The 23,636-nt window shown below is 35.8% G+C and overlaps 1 protein-coding gene across 1 annotated transcript; it reads right to left on the reverse strand.

Moving 5' to 3' along the window:
• Nucleotides 1–17: 17 nt before the first annotated feature.
• On the reverse strand, nt 18–23,207 carry LOC136819333 (acyl-CoA dehydrogenase family member 10-like). The gene is made up of 22 exons (XM_067075579.1): nt 22,691–23,207; nt 22,163–22,321; nt 21,829–21,960; nt 21,242–21,367; nt 21,028–21,074; nt 19,056–19,124; nt 18,636–18,817; nt 17,910–18,060; nt 17,388–17,533; nt 16,606–16,779; nt 16,085–16,195; nt 15,168–15,349; nt 14,095–14,235; nt 13,301–13,372; nt 13,006–13,071; nt 8,553–8,643; nt 7,449–7,525; nt 6,647–6,817; nt 2,761–2,939; nt 1,851–1,899; nt 1,124–1,201; nt 18–736 (listed from the first exon to the last, which is right to left on the reverse strand). Exons 1-22 carry the CDS (start codon nt 23,183–23,185, stop codon nt 584–586), a joined length of 3,051 nt encoding a protein of 1,016 aa, XP_066931680.1. The 5' UTR covers nt 23,186–23,207; the 3' UTR covers nt 18–583.
• Nucleotides 23,208–23,636: the final 429 nt, after the last annotated feature.

The raw sequence follows: 23,636 nt of genomic DNA on the forward strand, positions 1-23,636 counted from the left end.
TTTCGGCCAATATTAAATTCTGTAAAAAAAACTTTTTTATTCTGTGTATTGTATATTTATTTACAAAAATATGAAAATTCATTGATTATTTTTTATCTAATCTAAGAAAAAATTATCTGAAAATTATATTTACAAAATTTGAAAAGGAAAATTTCATAAAAACTAGTTTTAGTTACTTTAAAACCCTTATATGTGATCATCCCCCATACAACATTCGAGTTTTCCTAGTAAAAATTATCTGAAAAACTTATGTCAGTTAGGATGAATGGATTCGAAAATCAACTTTTAAGGTCTAGCCATTCGGTTTATTAAACGGATATTCGATAATGACAGATAATTGAAAGGGTAGACAATTTGTAATCTCAATCCCGTTCCCGAAATACAAAAGTAAAATAAAAATCAAACCTCGTCCCCATGTGTTCCAGGCTTTATTTACATTACTGATAGACGCCAGAGAACTATCTAGCGCTATCAGTAAGCATAAAAAAGCTGATAATACACAAGGAACGAGGTTTATAAAAATCAAGTATTTCAATGCGTGCAGTATTTAGAACAGAACAAAATAAAAAATCCCCATCTCAAACTACAAACGACCTTTCAGCTGTTGAGCAATCTCCATCCTGGCGATACTTCTCTTATGGACTTCATCAGGTCCATCAGCCAATCGAAGCACTCGTGCCCATATGAACAAACCAGCCAAAGGAGTATCACCAGATAATCCCATACCACCAAATGACTGGAACAAAAAAATACGCGGGTATATTTGTTAACTGAAGTTACTTTTTTTAACTACAGTTGAAGCTTTCTAATTCGATGTTCAAGGGGAATTAGATTTTCATCGAATAAGGCAGCGTCGTTTATGAGAGTTTCTTGTTGACAGGGACTTTAAATGTTTAAATGTTCTCGAATAATGGAGCATATCGAATAATAGAACGTCAAATTAGATAGCGTCAACTGTATTTGATCATTTTCCAGCTACATGGATATAATAAAGACAAGCTGTAAAAGTTTTGACAATGACAGTGCAAAAGATTGACATTAAAATATCGATTGACGAATTTGTGCTGCTTTAGGTGAAAAAACGTAATTATAGAAAAAAAACTTTCAAAAAATATCTACAAACCTGCATAGCACGATCAATAACTGCTTGAGCCATTCGTGGTGCCACTACTTTGATCATCGCTATCTCTTTGGCTGCTTTCTGGAGAGGAGAGGAAATAATACGTTATAAGGTGCCATTTATTAGTTGAGCCGTAAACCCACACTTGAAGTCAAAGAACAGTTCTTTTATAAGAACATATAAAATGTTTGAAGCCTTCGGATGTTCTTAACTTTTTGAGATTTAAGCCTAAAATTGTTCTTAACATGTTCTTCTTTTCGCCGTTTTTGCATTATTTTTGTCCATTTTGCTAATCGGAGTCCACAAAGCCTTAAAATGTTCTTAACTTGTTCTTAGTATTTCGGCCATCGAAGCCTTGTGTTCTTATATAGTTGGTTCTTATAAAAAACGTGTATTTGATGGCACTTATTTGAGGGTTTTTAAAAACTGCTTAGAGTATAAGTTAAGTATTGTTTGTGATTGATGTTGCAGAGTGCTCAATGAAAACCAGAGCCGAGTAAAATAATTAAAAGATATCTTTCATTACAAAAATTAAAAGAGTACACTACTCCGAGTTTCGTGCTACTGCACTTTTCAAATGTACTCTTTTAATTTTTCTGATGAAAGATATCTTTTAATATTTTAGAGTACAAGTTATAAAAAAAGCTTTTTCCCGATTCAATACCAAAATAGTTTTCGAAACTGAGGGATGGTGGAAACCAAATCCAAAGACTTAGTAATCCAAGTGTACCTTGTTACCAACAGTATCCATCATGTGGGCTGCTTTCAACGTTAATAATCTGAAAAAATAATGAACCATAATGACAAAGAGGGTCTCCTGATAGATCATATCGGAGTTTTGGATTTTTCTAAAAAAGCGATCCATTGTGGGATTGTTTCGGGAGTATTACAATAGGATTCCCTCGAGGAATTCCTAAGACGTTCATCAAAAACTCCGATATAATATATTATATAATTGGAAATTAGTGGAGTTACTTGTCTTACTTGTATTTCAACAGCCAAGCAAGCCTGATTCTATATTATCTAAAAGTTAGGTTAACGAGATTAATTCCATCAATATACAGGTTGAAAAATTTAAGTCTGAAGACAAATCACGCTTTTACTAGAAATTTTTATGTGCTTGTCACATGACATTTATTTCTGATTGGTTCGAATTTATTAACACTAATAAAGTTAGCAGCTGTAAGTTGTAAAGCAACATGGGAAAAAATCACGTGAACTTTTTCGAGTAATCACATGTTTTGACTGCACTGACAAAATTTTGCAACTCGTGTATTTATAATTGTGTAAAATCATCACACACCCCAAAATCCCCCCCTACCTAGTGAGTATAGGAAATTATGTAAGGTTCAAAGTCATATGCCCTTAAGACACTTGTTCAACCGTAGCCGCCAATTGCCGCGCGGGCCTTTTTTGTCCGTTTTACCATCCTAAAACCGTCCCAGTCTTTCTTTTTCGCACTAAAGACAATAGAAAAAATTGTAAAAAAAGGATTGGATCGAGTTTAGGGTAGTAAATTGCGACCACGGTCGAAAAGGTGTATCGAAAACGGAAAAATTCAAAATGGGATTAGTTGTCATATGAACCTTAAAGCCTCTAGCCCTATAGCTACAAATTAAGAAAACAATTCATATAAATACCTTGCTTGTTCAATTTCCATCCTTGATTCAGCGATATCAGATTGAATGGTTCCTTGTTTCAGTATGGGAGCACCAAAAGCTACGCGCGAACTCGTCCGCTCGATCATCATATCGAGCGCGCGTTCAGCATAACCGATCAAGCGCATACAGTGGTGGATACGACCTGGCCCAAGACGACCCTGAAAATAAGGAAAATCTTAGCAGGGTATAAAAACATTACAGATCAAAGTCTTCTTAAGAGACTGTAACCATCTAAAATAAACGACAAATAACTATTAAAAAGCGACAAAAAGAACGACAAACCCCAACCCTAACTAACTATCAAAGTACGACATATTTTGTCGTCCCAAACCCCGACTTTGGGAGTGACTACCACCCCTACAAGAAAATTAATTCATTTGCTTGTTTAAAACTAGCCTGTCTCACCCTACTACGGGCGATTTTTAGCTTTTTTCTTATCCAGTCGTGTTTAGCCCTGTGACATTGAGTTACGTACATGGCGGATCTTTTTAAGCTAAGAATAGTTTTGTACAGACTTTTCGAAACAGAAAATAAAGACAATAGAAAATTTTGGAATCAGAGTGGTAGATAACTATTTAGTAATGCAGGGTAAGTACACCAGCGATAAATGACTATGAAAAGAAGGCCATCACGTATCGGGTTACTACCGATTCCATTATCTTGCCGTCTCTCTTTTTATCACCTGAAGCTGTTTTGGGACAATTATCCACACACCCCCTTCTCACAGACCCGGTAGGATTTATTCAGCTAGTGGGAATAAAAATAAACCAGCCGAGGCTGGAAGGTCAGCCAAAAGAGTTAAGAGGGTTAAGGGTTAGAGGGTCAAAGGGGTTAGAGGGTCAAAGGGGTGAAAGGGATAATTTTGATGAGATGCGAGCAAATGTTAGATCAGCGTTCGATACAATTGCAATTAGCTGCCGGTTGAAAAGTCCAGGAACCTCGCTCGTTTGGGATGTTAGTTAGTCTAGTGTAATTAAACTTTTTGTTTATTTTAGTCAGTTATAATAATCTTTTTTTCTGTTGGGTGTAGACAATATCCATATCTGACCAAAGTGTATATACTACAAATAAATAAGAAAATTGCCAAAAAGTCAAACCCAAAATAAAGATACATGCCATAATTTTAGTGCAGAACCATTTTTAGTTTTCATTACATAGAAACTGTACTTTTTTTGTTTACTTGATAAAACCCCAATAACACTTTGTCGTAACTCTCTGCAGCTTCTTCTAAAAATTGTAACTGACTGCCATTAAGCTACAAACCGCAAACTCCTGAAAAACATAGTTTTTGCCTATAGAAATGGATCAGTTATAAATATCTTTTAGCTGTTTCTCTTCTTAATTTTATTTCATTATTTAGTTTGTTTATGTGTTTGGAACTGCGGGTCGGTTTTAGATATTGCCTGAGGGAGACTGAGTGTTGGGTACCCGTAACATGTGTAAAGTCGCTTTGAACCGGTCACAACTCCGGAACTTCAGGCATAGTTTTTGTTTTCTATTTATATATGTGTGTTGAGAGTTGTTATTTGGTGGTTTTGTGTTTCTCATTCTTTTAAATTGACCATCTCTCTTTTGTTTCAAAGTCAATCTTTCTTATTGTATTTTTCATCTGATATTGGAATGATTTCAAAAAAATAATAAATCAAAAAATGTATAATCTTCAAAAATACAAAAACATTCTTGTCTTTTTAATTTAGATCTTTTTAAGCTGCTTATATATCAAATCTTTTCCTTTCCTTAAAATGACTGATATTACATCTTCAGTATACTTTGTGAGAAATATTTTTATCCTTCATAAATTTCTAAAGCAGGAACAATTTTAGTCTGTATACTTTACCAAATTCCAATATATAACACCTTGTCACAGGGCTCGAAATAACGGTCGGACATCGGACAATGTCCGACCCAAATGGCTTCATGTCCGACCCAAAAATCATAATTTTCAAGCTAAAGCAACCCTGATCGCACATTTTGTCCGACCCACTGTTATTTTGAGCCTTGTTGTCACAATTCTCTGCAGCTCCTACCAGAAATCGTAACTGGTCGCCATTAACAATTTTAAGCTACAGTAGTCACAAACCGCACACTCTAGAAAAACACATTTGCCAGATAGTGGCCATGTTGTGTAACTTGATGGTATTGGTATATATACTTCATTAAAAAATCTAGAAACCATTTCTCATAACTTTCCGCAGTCCGCTTTCTGCAAGTCCGATAAAAGATATGTAAAAACTGTTGTCGCCATCATTCATAGACCTTTTTTCAAAGAGGCCACCCTGTTGAATAATTATGTAGTCCAGCAGAAAAACAATGATAAAACCATGCATAATTATTACAATATGTATGATACAGTAATTATGCATGGCTCTATCATTGTTTTTATGGCTGGAGTACAAATTATTCAACAGGACGTCCTTTTTAAAAAAAGGTCTATTCCATATCAATCGGTAGATACTCTACCTGCTGCCGTGGTACAGTAAGTCTGAAAGCTTTTCCGCTGCTTTACTGGATTCCCACTGTCAACCTCTGCACGCTCTGTGTTTACAAGTTTTCAAATCGAAGTAGCAAGCCGCGTGCTAAGGGAGAGTAAACCGAAAACCAGTTTATCCACGGTTGACGGTTTCTCAATTTTTTTAATTGGGACAAGTCCACACCGATTCCCTTTCAACAAGATGTAGCTGCTTCTTTAACAGAAAAATATTTTCAATCGACCGACCGGACGACCCACTTTTTAAAGTAGAAATGACGGGAACCAAACAATTTTTTGCGATACGCCTTATATAATATGACTGAAGCCACAACCTTGCCGATACACAGGACATTCCGGTGCAGTTTGTCAGGTGCGCAAATATATGGATAAATCACTGGACAAAAGTTCCGGTGTAGTGTCTGGTGTACTTTGTTTCCTCCGAGAGAAAAATGTACCAGACAGTCCGGTGTAGTCCGGTGTGCACTTTTGAAAATTTAATGAAGAAAATACCAGACAAAAGATAACGCCGGAATGTACGGTGTATCGGCAGAGTCGTCTGAAGCCAACGTCCAAGTCCAAAAAAACACGATTGCATCCAGTCTTTATCAAATTTAGACAGTAGCTGTACTTTTGTATACTTTATCAAATTCCAATAGCATTATAACACCATCAATCCCCCCTCTAGAGGCAAACAAGAATAATATGTTTTTATTGCAAAAACTAGCTACAGAAAATTCAACATAAACAAAAACTTGAGCAAACGGCTTTAAACCTTCAAAAGATGTAGAAAAAGAATCCCTTTGATGAAAATAATGTGTTTGATTTGCCGAGTTAGAAAAATAAATGACAGAAATTGAAGCTTGCAACAGACAAACAGATTCACACTGGAAATACTTTGGAACAACACTTTATCGGCTTGAGCCGCCATCTTGAAACACCACATTATGATCGTTAAAAACAACACACGCTAAAAGTACCCAAAAGTTAACCCGATCGGAAGAAAGTTTAGAAATCAAAGTGAGATCGGTAATCGGATTTCGGAAATCGGTTTTAAAAGTTTCAAAATTTTGATCCAGAGCTTCACCAGCGGGAAAAAAATCGCGGAACCGATTTGAAGGGTCACCGAGGCTGACCAATAACAGACTGAAACTCGATGGAGATTGGTATTGCCATTTTTTTTATCGCTGGGGATTTCAATTCTTTTGTTTTCAAAATTGAGTGGGGATGGGAAAAATAGCATAATATTTTGCAGTGAGAATTGGTTTATTTGATTACTTTCAGTGGGGACAAAAATTTGTAGGATAATTTTCCACCAGGGACAATATTTTGGACAATTTTTCCAGTGGGAAGGGGTCCAATAAAGGTAATCAAAAAAACAACATAACAATCTTTCACCTGTGCAATTTCGAATCCTCGTCCTTCACCGAGCAAGATATTGGATGCTGGCACGCGAACATCGGTGAATTCGACTTCAGCATGTCCATGAGGTGCATCATCAAAACCAAAAACTGTCAAAGGACGAATCACTTTCACTCCTGGTGCATCCATCGGCACCAAAATCATCGACTGCAAATGAAATTTACTCATTTAATAGCGATTCGTTATGCAAACGTCATGATTATTACTTCTCTCATTTGACCGAAATTCAATCCCAAATCTTTTCGCCTTAATTCAAAAGTCGTTAAAGCTATTACTTTTTCTTTATAATTGAGTGTAATTTGGGTGCAAGCGTAATAAACGCAAAGGGTGATGGGATTAAATTTCGGTCAAACAGAAAAATCAATGTCTATTTTTAGATTCGCCACGGTATGCTATTCATAATAATAAACGTTTTCTTATAAGAACAAACTGTGTAACAGCCTCAAACACTTTGGATGCTCTTATAAAAAACCTTTATGAGAATGAAGTATGGCAAACCAGTTCAATTCTCTTCAGAGAGGCTCTCCACGAAATGAGAACCAATCTAACAGATCAAAGAGTACAAAATCATACAAGGAAGAGAAGCATAAGACAAATGAAATGAACGAACTGTGAAGAAGAAAGGATCTGAAGAAGATATCAAATCGAGGACATAGAGCGGTGCAGAAGCTGTAAGTGGCCTCTTTTATGAGAAAAATCTTTGTCTCTGAAGTTTCACTTCATGAAAAAAATAATTTTGGAGTCGAAAGGTCGCTTGATTCAAATTCAAAAGACCTACCTGTTGTTTTGTTCTGTCAGCAGTGAAGTCTGTCTTGCCCATGAAAACGCAGATTTTACAATCTGGATGGTTCGCACCTACAAAAGCAATTCCAAAAAATTACATTATTGACAATTATTGACAAAAAGGGCAGCAGTATGAAGATAGTTACGAACTAATTCTAGTCTACACAATAGACAGCTCCAGGCTTTTAGGCCTTACTCTTGGTCTATATGCACTGTTATGGGGGTCACCAGTGACAACCACCGGGAATTCACTTTTTAATAGGATTTAAGCATCATAGAAATTTTAAACAAAAGGAGTTTATCAATAGAGATTTGAAATAAAAGATTGTTTAAAACACAGCTGATTGGCTTAGGTTTCGAAACTCTCATTTGTTTCATCAAAACCTCAGTGCGCATGCGATGTATCCGGAAAAATTCAATATTCAAAACAAGAGCAATGCGCATATCCCGAACAGTAGGAGCTTTACGCTCGAAACGAAGGAAGATATGACGTAGGCCTAACTAATTTTAGAAGAAGTAAACTTATGAATAAGATTATTCTCTTTCGAAAAGAACGATGGCCAAATAAGCGCTCCTAATGCAACGGTTCAATCTGCGGGCGGGTCATACCTAGCCCAGCGGATACTTATAGTTTTTTGATAAACTGGATGGCACTGATAAGTGGCACGGCAATTTGGCAGACTCCATATTTTGACTTTGCTTGAAGTGGTAGCAAACCCATTCCACTAGATCCTGTCCTTTTTTGGCGAAAAACAAACAGAAGACCATGATCTATGGACCGATTTTTTCATATTTTATTATAGTTTCATAAACTTTGATGGGGTTTTAGAATATATTTTATCGTTTTGTTAATTTTTTATAATTTTAGTCTACTTCACTGGATTCAAAGTTCAGTCAGAAGTACACTGGAAGTCTAGGTCATACCAAAGACTTTGTAAAAGACTCACTGCTCGATGCTCAGCAATTAAGACAAGGATCAAAGGTAAGTGGTGCAATCTAGGAAGATCTGCGGTCGCAGACTATTTTACGTACTATTTTACTTTACTTACTAAAAATTAAAATATTTTTATTAAACAACATATGATGAACCTTGACTCACCTGAGGTCCACCATTTTCGACCATTGATGACGTATTCGTCCCCATGTTTCTCGATCCTCGATTCGATGTTCGAAGCGTCAGACGAAGCTACCTGGAAAAGCATGTGTTTGTTTATTGAGATAAAAAATTCACTTATTTTTCCCGAACCGTTTCAAAAGCCGAATTTCAGCATTGGTGAAAGCGTTCACGGGCGCCATGAGTATGAATTTTCAAGAAATGACAAGCTAGATGCTGAATGGACCTACCTGATAATGAAAGTTAGACAGCAACGAGGAGAAAAATGAAAATAAAAAAACAGTCAGAAAATATGGCGTTTAGCGAAAATGTATAACAAAAACTAAAATTTCATCATCGATTGTTGATGCGACTCGGTCATGTTTTGGGCATTGCTAATACGCATCATTATGCAAAAAATCTGAAAAATCGAATGAGCCAATCTAGAAAAGCTGGTAGCAGACGAACGAACGGACAAACGGACGAACGAACATGGGTTAATTTATAGGACCTCCACCGGGGTAGGTCCAAGAAGACACTTCCAGCATTCGCCCAAGGAACAAATGTCATAGAAGTCTTATCAATGTAGAATGTCTCCGAATTGACCGGAAAATTAACAGTTCAGTCATTTACAGATTCTTGGAATCCCGGACAATTCCCCCTGGTGAATTCCCCCAAGTAAATTCCCTCCTGGTGAGTTCGCCCCCCGGAAAATTCCAACCCGATGAATTCCCCCCTGGTGAACTAAAAAATCATGTAAATTTACAAAGAGAGCTTTAAAAAATAGAGTGAAAGGAATTTGAAATTGATACTCTTGATGCTTTTACAATACGCTATAGATTGAAAAGAGAGGAAGAAATTCTCGTTTGCGTCAGTTATTCAATTATCTTAACCTTTACCACGCCGAGGCCGTAAATTTACGTTTTAAGCTATAGCCGAGGCCGTAAATATACTTTTTTCGTGCGGTTTTAAGAAAAGCCGCCCTACCGCCTTAAAGACGCCTTTAAATCCCGGGAAATGTCTTATATGACGGAGAGGAAATGTAAACAAACTATTTTCAATAGTTTGAAACCACCTACTTTCAATTTTAACTGTCAAAACAAACTGGAAAATCAGGCAAAATATTCTTTTGGAAATTATGAGCTCATTGACTGCTGTAACTAACTTTTTATGTTTATTTAGTGGAAAATATATTGTTTTATTGGTTGGAAATGTTATGTATTGCTTGTATGTAGTTTAGTCAGTGTTTGAGGTAAGTTTCTGCCTCCTTATTCTTTAGTATGACGGTACATTAAGGGTGAGGACTGGAGGCTTGTCGGCCGTCATCGACCGTCACCGAAGCCCAAGTTAAGGCTTCTGATACGGCTGCAAAGAGTTTCAAAGTGTATATACTATGTTATTTCTATTGCTTTCATGCTGGTTGATGATAGGAAAGTCATTTTTAGCTGTTTTTAGTGATATTTCCCATAAAATTACCTCAAGGGGCCTCTGCCTTACGTGCCTCTGATTTACGTGGAAATTTTCTCGAAAACCAAGGTTTTCTAAAAATGAATTCTGCCTTTTCTAGTAAAGGTATGATTGTGATTTTTTGGCTAGCAGTTGTAGTTATAATGGTGGAAACAATGAGCCAGAAAATTATGGTATCGCAAATGTTCTCCCCAATTTTTTTTTAACCGGAACTTAAAATTTTGAAAAATATGACAAATTGCGTTTTGAATTTTTTTCAACTCTAAGGCAGAAGACTACTGTGTCACCATTGATAAAGGAAAATCCTTTTTTTAACATTTTTGGAAAGCAGGATAGTTGGGCATTCCAGAATGGGCTTATTTTTTTGAATCGGTTTAGTAGATCAAAAGTTATGACGGAAAGCAGGTAAAACTGTCATTTTTCCCAAAAAGACAAGGCGTGCACGGGGTGAAGTTCCCAAAGAGAAGGCGTGGTAAAGGTTAAGTTTTTTATTATGTAATTAAATCAATAGATGCCATGGCTTGATTGCGAAACTGACATGGAATGATTTTTTGATAAAATTATTTTTGAGGCCTTTGCAATAGACTTATTTCTAAATCAATTGAGTGTCCAAGTTTATATAACAATTAAGAAAAACAGGTTTTTTGAAAAATTCATTTGAAAATGAAAATGAAATGTCATTTGAAGGAACTTTTACAATCGTTTTGAGTGAGCTAAGAAGAGTAAAGAAATCAGAAATCATGGAGTTCACTGAAACGGAAAAAGGACGACCGAAAATCATCAAGGATGGATATACTTAAACGTTTAAGAAGGAGTTGGCAAGCGGCTTAAGAACTTTCGAGTGTGTGTTACGACGCACGGACAGTCAATGTCATGCCTGATAAGCATGATGAATTTGTGGAGCAAGTCAACGAACATACTCACGCTCCCTTTCGTACTGAGGCTGAAGTGACCAAAATTAAAGTGAGTTTAAAACGAAGAGCTTAGAATACGACTGACAACCCACAGCAAATTTTATCTAGGGAGCTTAGAAACGTGAGTGAGAATGTTGCTGCAAACTTGCCAGGCATTGAAACAATGCGACGCAACATCCGGAAAGTTAGAGAAAATGCGGACCAACCAGCGAACCCGTTGTTCTACCACACAACATTCGCGTAACAACAGTTGACAAAAGATTTTTGGTTTATGTAAGTGGCGTTGGAGATGAAAACAGAATTTTCATTTTTCGCATCGGACATTGGTATTCGGCTTTTAGAGGAATCTGCACACTGGTGCATACCATAGACGGAACTTTTAAGGTATGCCCGGAAATATTTCTCCAGCTCTACACCATCCACGCTCAACGCGATGGCCAAATCTTCCCGTGTCTGTATGCCTTGATTCCTAACAAGACAGAGGATACATACCGCAGGTACGTATCCAAGGATTACGCGCTGAAAACCTACAAGATTTTCTTGTAGATTTTGAAAAAGCCGCAATTAATGCTATAAACCACTTTAAACCTGATTCCGGTGTGAAAGGCTGTTTCTACCATCTATCTTCTAATATATGGAAAAAGTAAAGGAGCTAGGATTCCAGCAAAGATATGTGAATGATGAAGAGTTTGCAATTCATTGTAGAATGATTTGCGCACTTACTTTTCTCCCAGAAGCAGATGTCATTGATGGCTTTGGAGAGCTGACAGATGCCATCCAAGAAAATTTTGAAGACGACTTTGATGGTTTGCTAAACTATTTTGAGGATACTTACATTGGCCGTGTCCGCAGAAATCGACGTGACCGCCCTCTATTTCCTATCAGTATGTGGAACATGCTTCCACGCACAAACAACAATGTTGAAGGATGGCACCGTATATTTTCGCTTCAAGTTTCTTATGTCACCCCAACCTTTGGAAGTTCATCGATTTTTTAAAGGACGAAGCAAATATGGTTCGAGTCGAGATCGTTTAGCATCTTGTTGGTCATGCCCCACAAGCTCAGCGACGTAGATATCGGGATTGCAACTAGCGTATCGTGACCATTGTTGAGGATTACCCATATCGTAAAACAGGACCATATTTGAGAGATATTGCCCACAACATTGCTTTTTGATTAGACTATGATATTCGTATATATGACTTTGAGACTTTTGAAATAAGCGATTTTACTATTTATCTTATAAAAATCTGTGTAGACGATTTCGAAACTTAAAAACACATTATGAAAATATATGGGTGGAAATTCACCAGGCGGGAATTCAACGGGTGGGAATTTTCCGGGGGGAATTCACCAGGGGGAATTGTCCGGACATGGATTCTTGCTCTATGAGAATTTAAAGATGGATAAATTTTTGCTCGAATGTCAATGTCAATAAATCCATGCTTGATCTAATAGCGTAGTGACTACTAAGGATTACATCATTCTTTATATATTTTAGGTCAGTTCCTCTAATTAGAATGGACCATTCTCTCTATTATATATTATAATGGGCTCTTCCAGAAAAAATCCGTTCATGGGGGGTGGAGGATATATTATTTTTTTCATGAATTACCCCTGGACATTTTGATTTTTAACCCCCTGGACACGGGTTATACCCCTGGACAAACATCAAACAACCCCGTGGACACAAAAAATTACCCCTGGACATTGGAATTTACCCCCTGGACATTGCAATTTTTTGGTATTTTTTCAATACCCCTGGACAATTCATCCTCCATGAACGGATTTTTTCTGGAAGAGCCCAATACACGTTTTTATAAGAAAGTCCAAAATTTTTGAAGCCTTTGGATGTTCTTAATTTGACCAATTTGTGAATATTTTTGACCATTTTCCTAAGAAAAAGGGTGTTTATGAGTCCACAAAGTCTTATAATGTTCTCAACTTGTTCTTAACATTTTGGCCAGCGAAGCCTTATGTTCTTATATACTTTGGTCTTATAAAAAACATGTATTTCGAGAAAGTATTAGAATAAAGACAGTATCAAGAATGCAAAATAACAAAAAATAATATTTAACCTGTGGTTCTGTCATACCGAAACAAGATCGTATTTTGCCATCCAATAACGGTGTCAACCATTTCTCCTATGAAAGACAATCATATTTTTTTACTTAACTAATGAAACAAAAATGCTAAATACATACCGGGAGGGCTAAAAATACGCAACGTGATTTAGATTGAAAATCTTACACCAGAGGTATTTATCTTTTGTGAGTGCATGGCTAGAAAATTAGTCAACCAATCAATCTTTCCGCAAATTTTCAGTCAGCCAGAAATTAGCTTCATTAAGTTATATGAGATAACCGAAATTACCTTTTGTTCTTTAGTACCGTATTTGATCAAGACTTCCATATTTCCTGTGTCTGGAGCAGAACAATTGAAAACCTGAACATCAAGTAAAAAAAAAAGCAAAATGTTCAGTTAAAGTTCGAGTCATAATGTGAGCGCTATTAAGCAGATATTCGACAAGAAAAATCGGATAGGAGACATGATACGGTTTATATCCCACCTCCACGTGATGTCTTTTGACCAATGAAAACGCGAGAATCTTACTGATGCAGGATATTGACAAACATTCAGTCGAGCTTGATGAATATTCGACGAATAAAAAAAAATAGATTAGTGGCTAGGTTCAAACCAAAAGGCGCAAAGCGTAATGGGTAATCACTATTGGTCCAAAGTTTTGAATTTTTTTGAAGATTTTTGCCTCTAGCCAACCAGAAGTCGTTACTAGAGCGCAACCATTCCTGATTATCCACGATTCATTTCGACTGTGAAATGGCCTATGATTCGACCTTACCATATGAAAAGGTAATTTGTAACACGTTTATAAACCGTGTGCAAAAGTTATATCCGCCATCTTTGATCGAAGGTTTTTTTTAATTAAGGAAAAAAAACACTACATTACAAGTGCTCAAGGAAAAGTAAATCAAGACTCAAGAACTCTTAACGCATCTACATCACTATTGAATAGTGCTAACATTAGGGTACCACTTTCTAAAAAACTTTAATAGAAAGACTTTTCTTGGCTTGGGACTAGGAAATTAACTCCCTCAAAAATTTATAGAAATGCTCAGCGAGTTAAACCGAGTTCTGGTTCAGCTAACCTCTGGTGCGTAGAGACATTTCCCCATTTGTTCACAAAACAATGCATACTCAACATTCGTAAAACCAGCACCGTATTTTTGTTCGGGATCAGTTTCGGCCGGAATGAAGAGGTTCCACAATCCTTGTGATTTGGCTTTCTCCTACGAAAAAAAAATTTCCAGATAAATCACGCTGAAGATTAATAGCTGTATATTGGTTACATTGGCAGCGGGGATAAATATAAAGGAGTGGTCGAGATCATCATCTCATCATCATCGAAATACTCATTTTATACCTTTTTGAAATTAAAGTAAGAGTTAAACTTTTTTGTTATTTTTTCAAACTATTAACATAACGATTTTCGAAGTACGAGTACTCGCACGTTACGATGACAGGGTATTGTAGTCGGACTAGCAATCGTCTTTTGACGTTTGAGTACTCGAAAGTTTACAAGATCACGTATCGTAGTCAACTAACAATTTGTACTGTATAATAGTTTTCACTGCTGTCAACTTGTGCTAAATTGATCGCAGTCTAATATGCTAGGAGGAACGCCATCTACCTTACACATATTTTGCAAGATTGTGTTTGCCAGTCCCCGGTTGGCCCGGGGGGGGGGGTGGTCACTGATCTAGATGGCCGACAGGTACGTACCGCTGCAGTTTAAAAAATACCCTGTCACAATGAAAATTTGTAAATTTGGAACCCTGTCAGAAAGAAAGATCGAAAATTTTTCCCATTTTCACCCTGAAAGTAGCCAAAATGACTGAAAGTAGACGAAAAATCTAAGTAATTTCTAACTTTTTCTAAAACTGTCAAAAATTACCAAAAGTCGACCCTGTCAGAAACACATCTTCAAAATTTGTAAATTTATGACCTTGTCAGATATCTTCAGAGCCTAAAAAGGTGACCCTGAGCAGCGGCACGTCCCCGTACCCAATTTTGCCTAAGTGCCCCCCCCCCCCGGTTGGCCGGTCTACTAATAACTCTTTCGCTCATCCCCCTGAGATACTTTTTGCAGAATTCAATAATGTTTACAAACAATAGGTCAAATGTAACTTATCAACAACCAAAACTAAGAAAAATAGTTGACCTTTAATTCTTCGAGTAATGGGTGAACAGTCCATCGTACGTTTTCAGGTCTCTCAGCCATGATTTCTTTCTCACGTGGGTAGACTTCAGTGTCCAAAAACTGAATAAGGTCATCATAAATTTTTCGGACAGGTGGCCGTAACCCATCGATGCTGAAGATCATTTGTTGCTCACTGCTTGACCCTATCAACAAAATGATATGGGTTATCGTGTTTAAAAAGATTTTAGTATGAGAAGGAAAATGGATTTTATATAACAAATTAGCGCATAATTTTCAAACAATTTTGGGAGATTATGCAGAATTTTGAGACGGAAAAAGATCTTTATATATTTCGCTGAGACGAAAATCTTTCTGAGACTAGACTGGAGTCGTTTAGATTGCGTGTAATACAGTAGTATAAGCGTAATTATGATCCCTCCATTACTTTTTGCTTTATTTCTACTATTTCTGAATTAGCAGGAATTTTTCGTCTAGCTTGCTAGACTATTCTGAGACGGAAGAACTTTGAACACTAATAGTTATGCTACAACGACTTTAAGCTTCCATAACAGACAATTCTCAAACTGAAAATCAGAATAAATTTTTCTACCTTTCAGTTTCATGATTCTGATTTAATAAACTCGCAAATCCGCATTTACTACATTTGCTTCTTATACTTACAAAGAGTATCTAACCACAATCATAAGATGTTACAACTTTGTACAAAATCAAGTCAAACACAACAATTTTGGCTTTTTGTAATTCGACACTTAATAATGACAGTTACTACATGTTTTGAAAGAAAGGTTTTATTTTGATTGAAAGATCTGATGCTTATGTAGTAAAAACAAGTGCGACAAGATTAGAAAAAATGTTTTGAAAAAATGAAAATACATTGAATAAAAAAACATCAAATCAAAGTCACTAGTTCATCTTACCACTTTCTTTACTTCTTTTCGTTTCCTCCCGATCAATGAACGTACAACCGATGTCGGCGCACATTGTCACCAAACCTCCAATTCCTTTGGCTTTGTCCGAACTTGCTTGTCCTAATAAATTTATGAAAAAATTCAGTTAAGTTAACGCTACGCGAATATGTTTTTTCTCAGGCAGTTGCAATATATTTGTTGCGTTGCAGGGGGGAGCAAAAAAAATTGACGTGATATATTTTGCAATTTATCGCGCGGTATCAGAGGATCAATATAAAGAAAAAGGAATCTATACTTTTGACAAAATAAACGTTTAGGTTATCTTGGGAGTTTTTCTCTGGTACGTGAGAAAATGCAGGTTGGTTGGCTCGTTCCCAATGACACTCCAATGCAAAGGATTAGACCCATTGAAGTCCAGCAAAGGGGGCAGAACCGACGAATTTTCACTAAAATAGCTTAAAATCGCTAAAATCCAATTATAACCATTCAGATAAAAAATTGATTTTTCAGTGCTATTCAGATATACTAACCTTGTAGAGATCGCTTGTAAACACCTTGAGCAATGGCAGCGATTCTGAAGAAGGAGAATGCCATGTAAGCATTCCAGTCTTTGATCTCTTTGATGTTCATATCTTTGCAATATTTGTTGACAATCTCTTCCTCCGTTGGAACGCCGGTTGCTTTGAAATCGATTCCTTGAAGACCTGGAAAAATTAGGTTGAGATAATATCTTAAAATGTCTATAATGATGCTACTTTAGTGGGATAAATTTTCGCAGGGATTAAATTTCGCGGTTGAGCTCATCCACTAAATTTTGTGGATTGCACTATTGGGTGACCAAATGTTCACGATTTTGTACCTTTTACTGTCAAACCATGCATGTTGGTTGTTATATGTATCATTAGCGCTTCTTTGATGCCAGCAGCGAACATTTGAGTTTTGTTTAGGAATATTTCGCTGGATAAGGCCTTTCAAAATTTCCATTGGGCTTTAATTTCGCGGATGAAACCCAGATCCATGAAATCCGCAAAATTTAATCCCATGCAAAAGTTTATTCCCATTAAATGATAAGTTATAGAGAGACGAGAAATTTCTTTGAAAATCTGGTACAACATGCCACTTTCATTCAAAAGAATACAGAAACTCTTAATTCGCATTGCCGTTGCCAGCTCAATTATGATTTTTAAACGAAAGTTGACTTCAGAAATTGTACTTTATCCTGCTTTATTAATCAGTATATTTATTTTGATTTGCCAGCATTGCGAAACTGCATCTGTGATATAAAGCCTAACAGACGTTGGTACTAACAAACCTGGAAACAACGGAAAATTTTGTGGCAAGTGATGAATGATGCAAGAATAAGCCAAATCTGAGAGCGGATCACCCAATGTTGATAATTCCCAATCAAGGACGGCCAACACTTTTGAAGAGTTCTCATCGAATATGCAATTATCAATTCTAAAATATAATTGGTAAAATCCATCTAAATGATGATACCCAAAAGTGTTGACAAAATTTCAACAGTTCAAATTGTTCAGAGTCAAAGTGTAAAGAGATATTTTCCGGAGCTGATGTAGGTCAAAACATTGAAACAAATGATCTGAAATAATACGCAAGAATGCTATACCAATTCATCCTAGTGCTCAAAATAACAATTTCAAGTGTGTTTGACAATTTATCCGAGCAGGATTGTTTTAGTTTGAAAATTATATTAGAGTCAGACGAGTAGCAATTTAGGTCAGAAAATTTCCAACGTCTGACCGTTATTTCAAGCCCTGCATTCAAACTCTTGTGCTTTGACCTCTAAAAAAACATACTGAAACTTTACACCAACCTGAAATCCCCATGGACAACAGAACTTTTATCAGTGCTTGGTGCATTTTCTTTTAACCAATTCATTAGCCGATTCATTAATGGTCTCTCCTCAGTTTTACTGGCTTCGTATTGTTTTGACCAACGATCGATTTGTCTCTTCACATAGTTGCCTAAAAATCGAAGTGAAGTTCATCTAAATCAATGCAAGTAGCTATGAAGGAGAGCTGTGCCAACTGAAAGTAGGATAAAATTTTCGAAAAAAAAAGCTGAGAGATATTTATTGAGTCCCTTAAAAGTCTATTCGAAGGGTGTGCACAAAATTTAGTCAGCACAACTTTGCACGCTGAAAAATAAAGATAACAGGATGACCTTCCAAAAGGGAATGTCTAAACCAATCAATGGGCTATTCCAAAAAAATTACCCCTATATGTTGAGGAGGTCTTTTATAGGAAAGGTGACCCCCTGGATTATTTTTCAATTGTTCAGGAACACCCTGGATTTCTGACCTCATTTTACTACCCTGGATTTTCAAACTCGAAAAACCATCCTAGAGTTTTTATTTTCCAGACCACCCTGGACGTCACACCTCCTCAACATAGGGGGGGGGGGGGTACTGACTATTTCTGGAATAGCCAAATGTTGATAAAATTAATATCGAATTTCCATAAAAAGCCCCAGAAACGAGATTGCACCTACCCTGAATTTTAAAAATGTTTTAAGTAAACTTTTCAAACGTGTCAAGTACCTGGCTTGCCGTAATCTTGGAGTCCTGCTTTTTCAACATCGACAGAATGTATCTTTTGCAAGACATCATTCAAAGAGTTATAGATGGTTCGTAATTCTTCAGGAGAAACATCCTTGGGTACAGAATCACTGAAGATGCGTCCTCTAACATAATCCATCAGGTAAAATGGTGTCCCTACAACGCTGTGAGAAAGGTACATTATCAAGAAATTATAAAACATCAAAAAACTCTGAATACAAAAATGGTTCTGAAAATAGATTTTCCTACCATAAAACCAAAAATAAAAAGTAAAACACAATCAGTAAAATTACTCAACATCTTTTTGTAAATTCACACAAAAGAAACAAAAAAAAGTTGGATGCAAAGGAATTAGTCCTGCCTGAGGTGATCTAAGGTCCTACCAAAAAATACTTTATTCACCTGTTATCTTCACATAAAGCAAGGAGATTTGGCATTGGTACACCATTTTCACCCAATGCTTTCATTACCCTGTAAAAACAAAAAATATTGTTTACAGTATTTCAGAGATATAATAATAAAGCACACACATGGGTATATTTAATGCTGGAAAAAAAGATCTACTTTACTTCTGTTTTAAAAATGAAAATTGTAAAATTGTTTTCACAGCCAAACTAGTAGGGGGCCAAGCATGGAGTTTCGTGACATCTTTTCTACGACCTAACCATTTTTAGTCCATTTCAAAGAACAGTATACTACAAGATATTTTTGAGAGGGAGGACGCATATTAGGCCCGGGAAAACTTTTTGTGATCAAAATAGTGACGCCATACATAGACAAAACTACAAGGGAAAATAAGGGGAAATAGCTTATTTTCAAAAGTCAAAACAAACGAAAATGATTGATACCATCTGATAGAGCATGAAATTCTGAGCAAAAAAATGTATTACAACAACTCTCTGACTAAAACGCACAAAGAAATACAGCTGCTTTAAGATCAACTAACTGTCACCTCTACAGTGATTTTGACGTCAAATCTTGTCTTGATCGTACTGACGTCAGTATGTTTCTGAACTTCAAGCGGCCGTGTTTCTTTGCGTGTTTTGGTCGGAGAGTTGTTGTAATACATTTTTTGCTCAGAATTTCATGCTCTTTCAGATGGTACCAATCATTTTCGTTTATTTTGACTTTTGAAAATAAGCTATTTTCCTACCCCTTATTTTCCCTTGCAGTTTTGCCTATGGCGTCACTATTTTGGTCATAAAAAGTTTTCCCGGGCCTAATCCACGTCCTCCCTCTCAAAAACATCTTATAATATATTGTTCTTTGGAATGGACTAAAAATGGTTAGGTCGTAGAAAAGATGTCATGGAACTCCAGGCTTGGCCCCCTACTTAACCTTAAAAAAAATCTTTCTTCGTTTTTTTATGTCAACTTTTTATTTAGAGATCTCCTGTAAGAAGAAATTTGGAAGAAATTTTGTAAATACAATTCGGAAATAAATACTGGATGAATAAATGGTGTAATAAATACTAGAGCAAATCAGGGGGAGGGTCGGTAGTAAAATCTCAGACATATATGAGTAGTAAAAGGATTTTTACGAATTTTTACAAACCACCACCCAGACTCTTGGAAGAGGTATTTTACTACCCTGGTAGTAAAAGTTTTTGGGACAATTTGTCATGGAGACCACCTATTTTTTGGTTGCTTTTCGGACTGATTTTACAAAAAAGCTAAAAATGATTCTTTCTGTGACACATTTTTCACTTAGTGTAAAAATTAATATTTTGCCCTTAGAATTAAAGTCTTTTTTATATTGACAAAAACTTTCGAGAATTTTTTGTTTGCAGCAAACAACTTTCAGACGGAAAATTTTTTCAAATTATAAAAACTTTCAGATTTTTTCAGAAAAGAATTACAAAAATAGCTAAAATTTGCTAATTTTACCGGTTTTAGCTACCCAGGTAGTAAAATTTTTTAACATTTAACACATAGATACCACCCATTTTAGTATTTAACTACCCTGGGTAGTAAAATTTTTTTTCGATTTTTTGTCACACCACCACCGTAGTAAACGTCATTATGTCTGAGATTTTACTACCGACCCCCCCCCCCCCCCTGAGCAAATAGACAATATAAAAAAATATTGCTTATCATGTATTCAAAACTTTATTGGTTGCAATGTATAAAACGACATTAGGAGTTAAGGTTGTTGGTAAAAATGCTTCAGGTCAGCAAATTTGGTAACGAGGGAGCAATTTTTTTCCATTTTCCTAAGGCGGGGGTTGCCACTTAAGGGGAAGTCTTCCTACATAAGGGGAGGTCTTGACCTCTCTAAAAACTATGGGAATCAGTTGCATCACAAAAAAAAATTGATGAATCATCAGAAAACCTTAAGAAGATGAGAAAATTAAGTGACCAGGATTTCAAAGTACCTGTACTCTCTTTCTACTGCATGAGCTGACGGAAGTAATTTACCAGGCTAAAAGAGAATAAAAAGATGCATGGTTTCTTGAAAAATACGAAAAATCAGAAAGCTAAGAATATCAGACCTATAAACTTTCATCTCATGCTAAATATTTTTAAGATGACAAAATAATAAAAAAGTATTTTTGTAGGGTGATTAGGAATAGCAAGATTTCAACTTACCGGCTTTTTTCTCAATACCATTTCTTTACCTCCAAACTTGAGATAATAAGTTGGGTTTGATTGACCATGTTTGAATTTCCTAAGAATGATACCAGAGCCATCATCTTGAAGACCGATGTCAGATTCCTAGTAAAGAAGGAGAGGGTCTTAACCTGTATCTAAAGCTATCAATGATTTGAACGAATCGGTTTTAAAAATTATTTCAACATTCAAGCTAATAAATTTTGAAATAGATCGAATTTAGGGAAAACATTTCTATACCCCTAAATTTAGAATAAACATAAAATATTATGTAAAATCTCATTTCTGGGACGTCACTCTTAGGTGATCTATAAAGAAGGAAATCCAGAACCTTCATTACTATTGGAAGACTAGGCAATAGATCTTATCGGAGTTTTTGATTCTTCTAAAAAAGCAATGCATTGTGGGATTGTTTTGGGAGTATTACAATAGAACTCCCTCGAGGAATTCCTAAGAGATTTCTATTGTAATACTCCCGAAACAATCCCACAATGCATCACTTTTTTAGAAAAATCAAAAACTCTGATAAAGTCTATTTGCTCAAAATAATCACAGAATTTATCTACCAAATAATTTTGCAATGAGTCCAATGGAAGTTGATGTTGTTTGGAAACATCAATTGTACCAGAAACAATATTTTCAAATGAAATGTTGACTACATCACTTAGCTCTTTCAATGCAGAGTTGGTGTCTGAGACCTGAAAAAAAAGTGAACAAAACAAAATATAAATGACTATATCTACTGTAGCTTTATGGTGATAAAACATGGTGAGCATGAAAACATAATTTGTGTAGCTTAGTTCAAAGCTACATAATGAAGAACAGACAGCAACTCCAAATAATTTGTGATTACAATGACATAATGTTCCAAAGTGAAACATTTTAATAGTAAAATAATACCTTGATTGTAGATATACCCAATGCTTTAGCAGCTTTTAAATTCACACCCAAATCATCAAGAAATACAGCTTCCTCTGGATGAACAGAAAGCCTTTCTAATGCTATCTCATAAATTCTTGGGTTAGGTTTCCTAATCTGTTCAATTGCAGATTCAACAACCTAGAAGAAATCCAAGAGCTTTTTTTATCCACTTGTATTCTGTTAAAAGGGAGAGATCACACGATTATACAGGGTTGTTTTTCTTAAGGTTAATTTTTTGCTAGTACAGAACAAGGAGTTAATTAGCATTTATCGTTGTAGGAACTGGACTTCACTAATGATAAGCTTCCAATCCAAGGTGTGTTTAATTTATAGCGGTAGGAAGGTAAAAAACAAAATTTCTTTATTCCAAACAGAGCTTGAAATCTATACAACATATATAGTCCCAGGTTATTCTTGAAATTTAACTGAACTTTGAGACATTTACTGTAGGTGTAGAAGAACTTTGAACAATGAATTATATAATGCTTTTATAATAAGAAAACTTACAACATCAAAGTCATTTTTCATGAACAACACAGACTCCCCATTCTCCAACAAAAAATTATTTGTCAACAATGCTGTTTTGATTCCATGATTTTTCAAAGTTTGAATTGCAGACATCATTTCTGGGTAAGGTTGATAATATTTCTGATCACTAATCATTTTACTGATTATTTCATCTTTACATTCACGCCCAAACAACTCTGATGAACGCTTGGTGAGAAGTTCACCAAACACTTTAGTGTTGATCAAACCACATTCTAATTGACCCCAAAGACTTTCATCGCCACCTTTGAAAAGTAAATCATCCATTTGCTTTGGATTCAAATTATTCTTCACAGCAAAAGCTTGGACCAGAGGTACGGGAGTTGGTATGATGACACCCCCCATATCAAAGATGACAGCTTTCTTAGCATGTTGTTGGTGAAATTTATTGCTGTTGGATGTCATCTTGAATTTGGGGATCCTTTTTGTACCAGACTGTAATACTCTAAGCATCATATAATTCTTATTAATCTATACTGAAATTGAACGAATAATTCAACATCTTGATGATTAAAAACTAATGTGCAAAGTTTGCTTAAATTTTTCCAAATAGTAATATAACCTTCTAAACATCCCATCTTGCTGCTATAGTTAGCGTACCTTGCAAATTTTTTTAATCAATTATTAATTATTGATTATAATTATTTTTCTCTTCTTGCCTTCCAGTTACATTTGACATAGTCACATTATTTTAGTCTAGGGGATAATTGTTTTATAACATACAGGCCATTTTTCATGCCCTTTAAGCGTCCGGTTATCGGACGCTGCCTGTCTTGAAATTACTAAAATACTGGTAAAAAGAGTCTTTTTAGTGGAAAAACACTGGAAAAAGTGCCCTTTTTGGCAACAAACGGACGCTGCCTTGCCTTTCTAAAATATGGCCTGACATAAACAAGTATCTCTTGAT

Source organism: Clytia hemisphaerica, unplaced genomic scaffold (genome assembly GCF_902728285.1).
Source record: "Clytia hemisphaerica strain Z4C2 unplaced genomic scaffold, Clytia hemisphaerica genome assembly, whole genome shotgun sequence".
NCBI lineage: Eukaryota > Metazoa > Cnidaria > Hydrozoa > Leptothecata > Clytiidae > Clytia > Clytia hemisphaerica.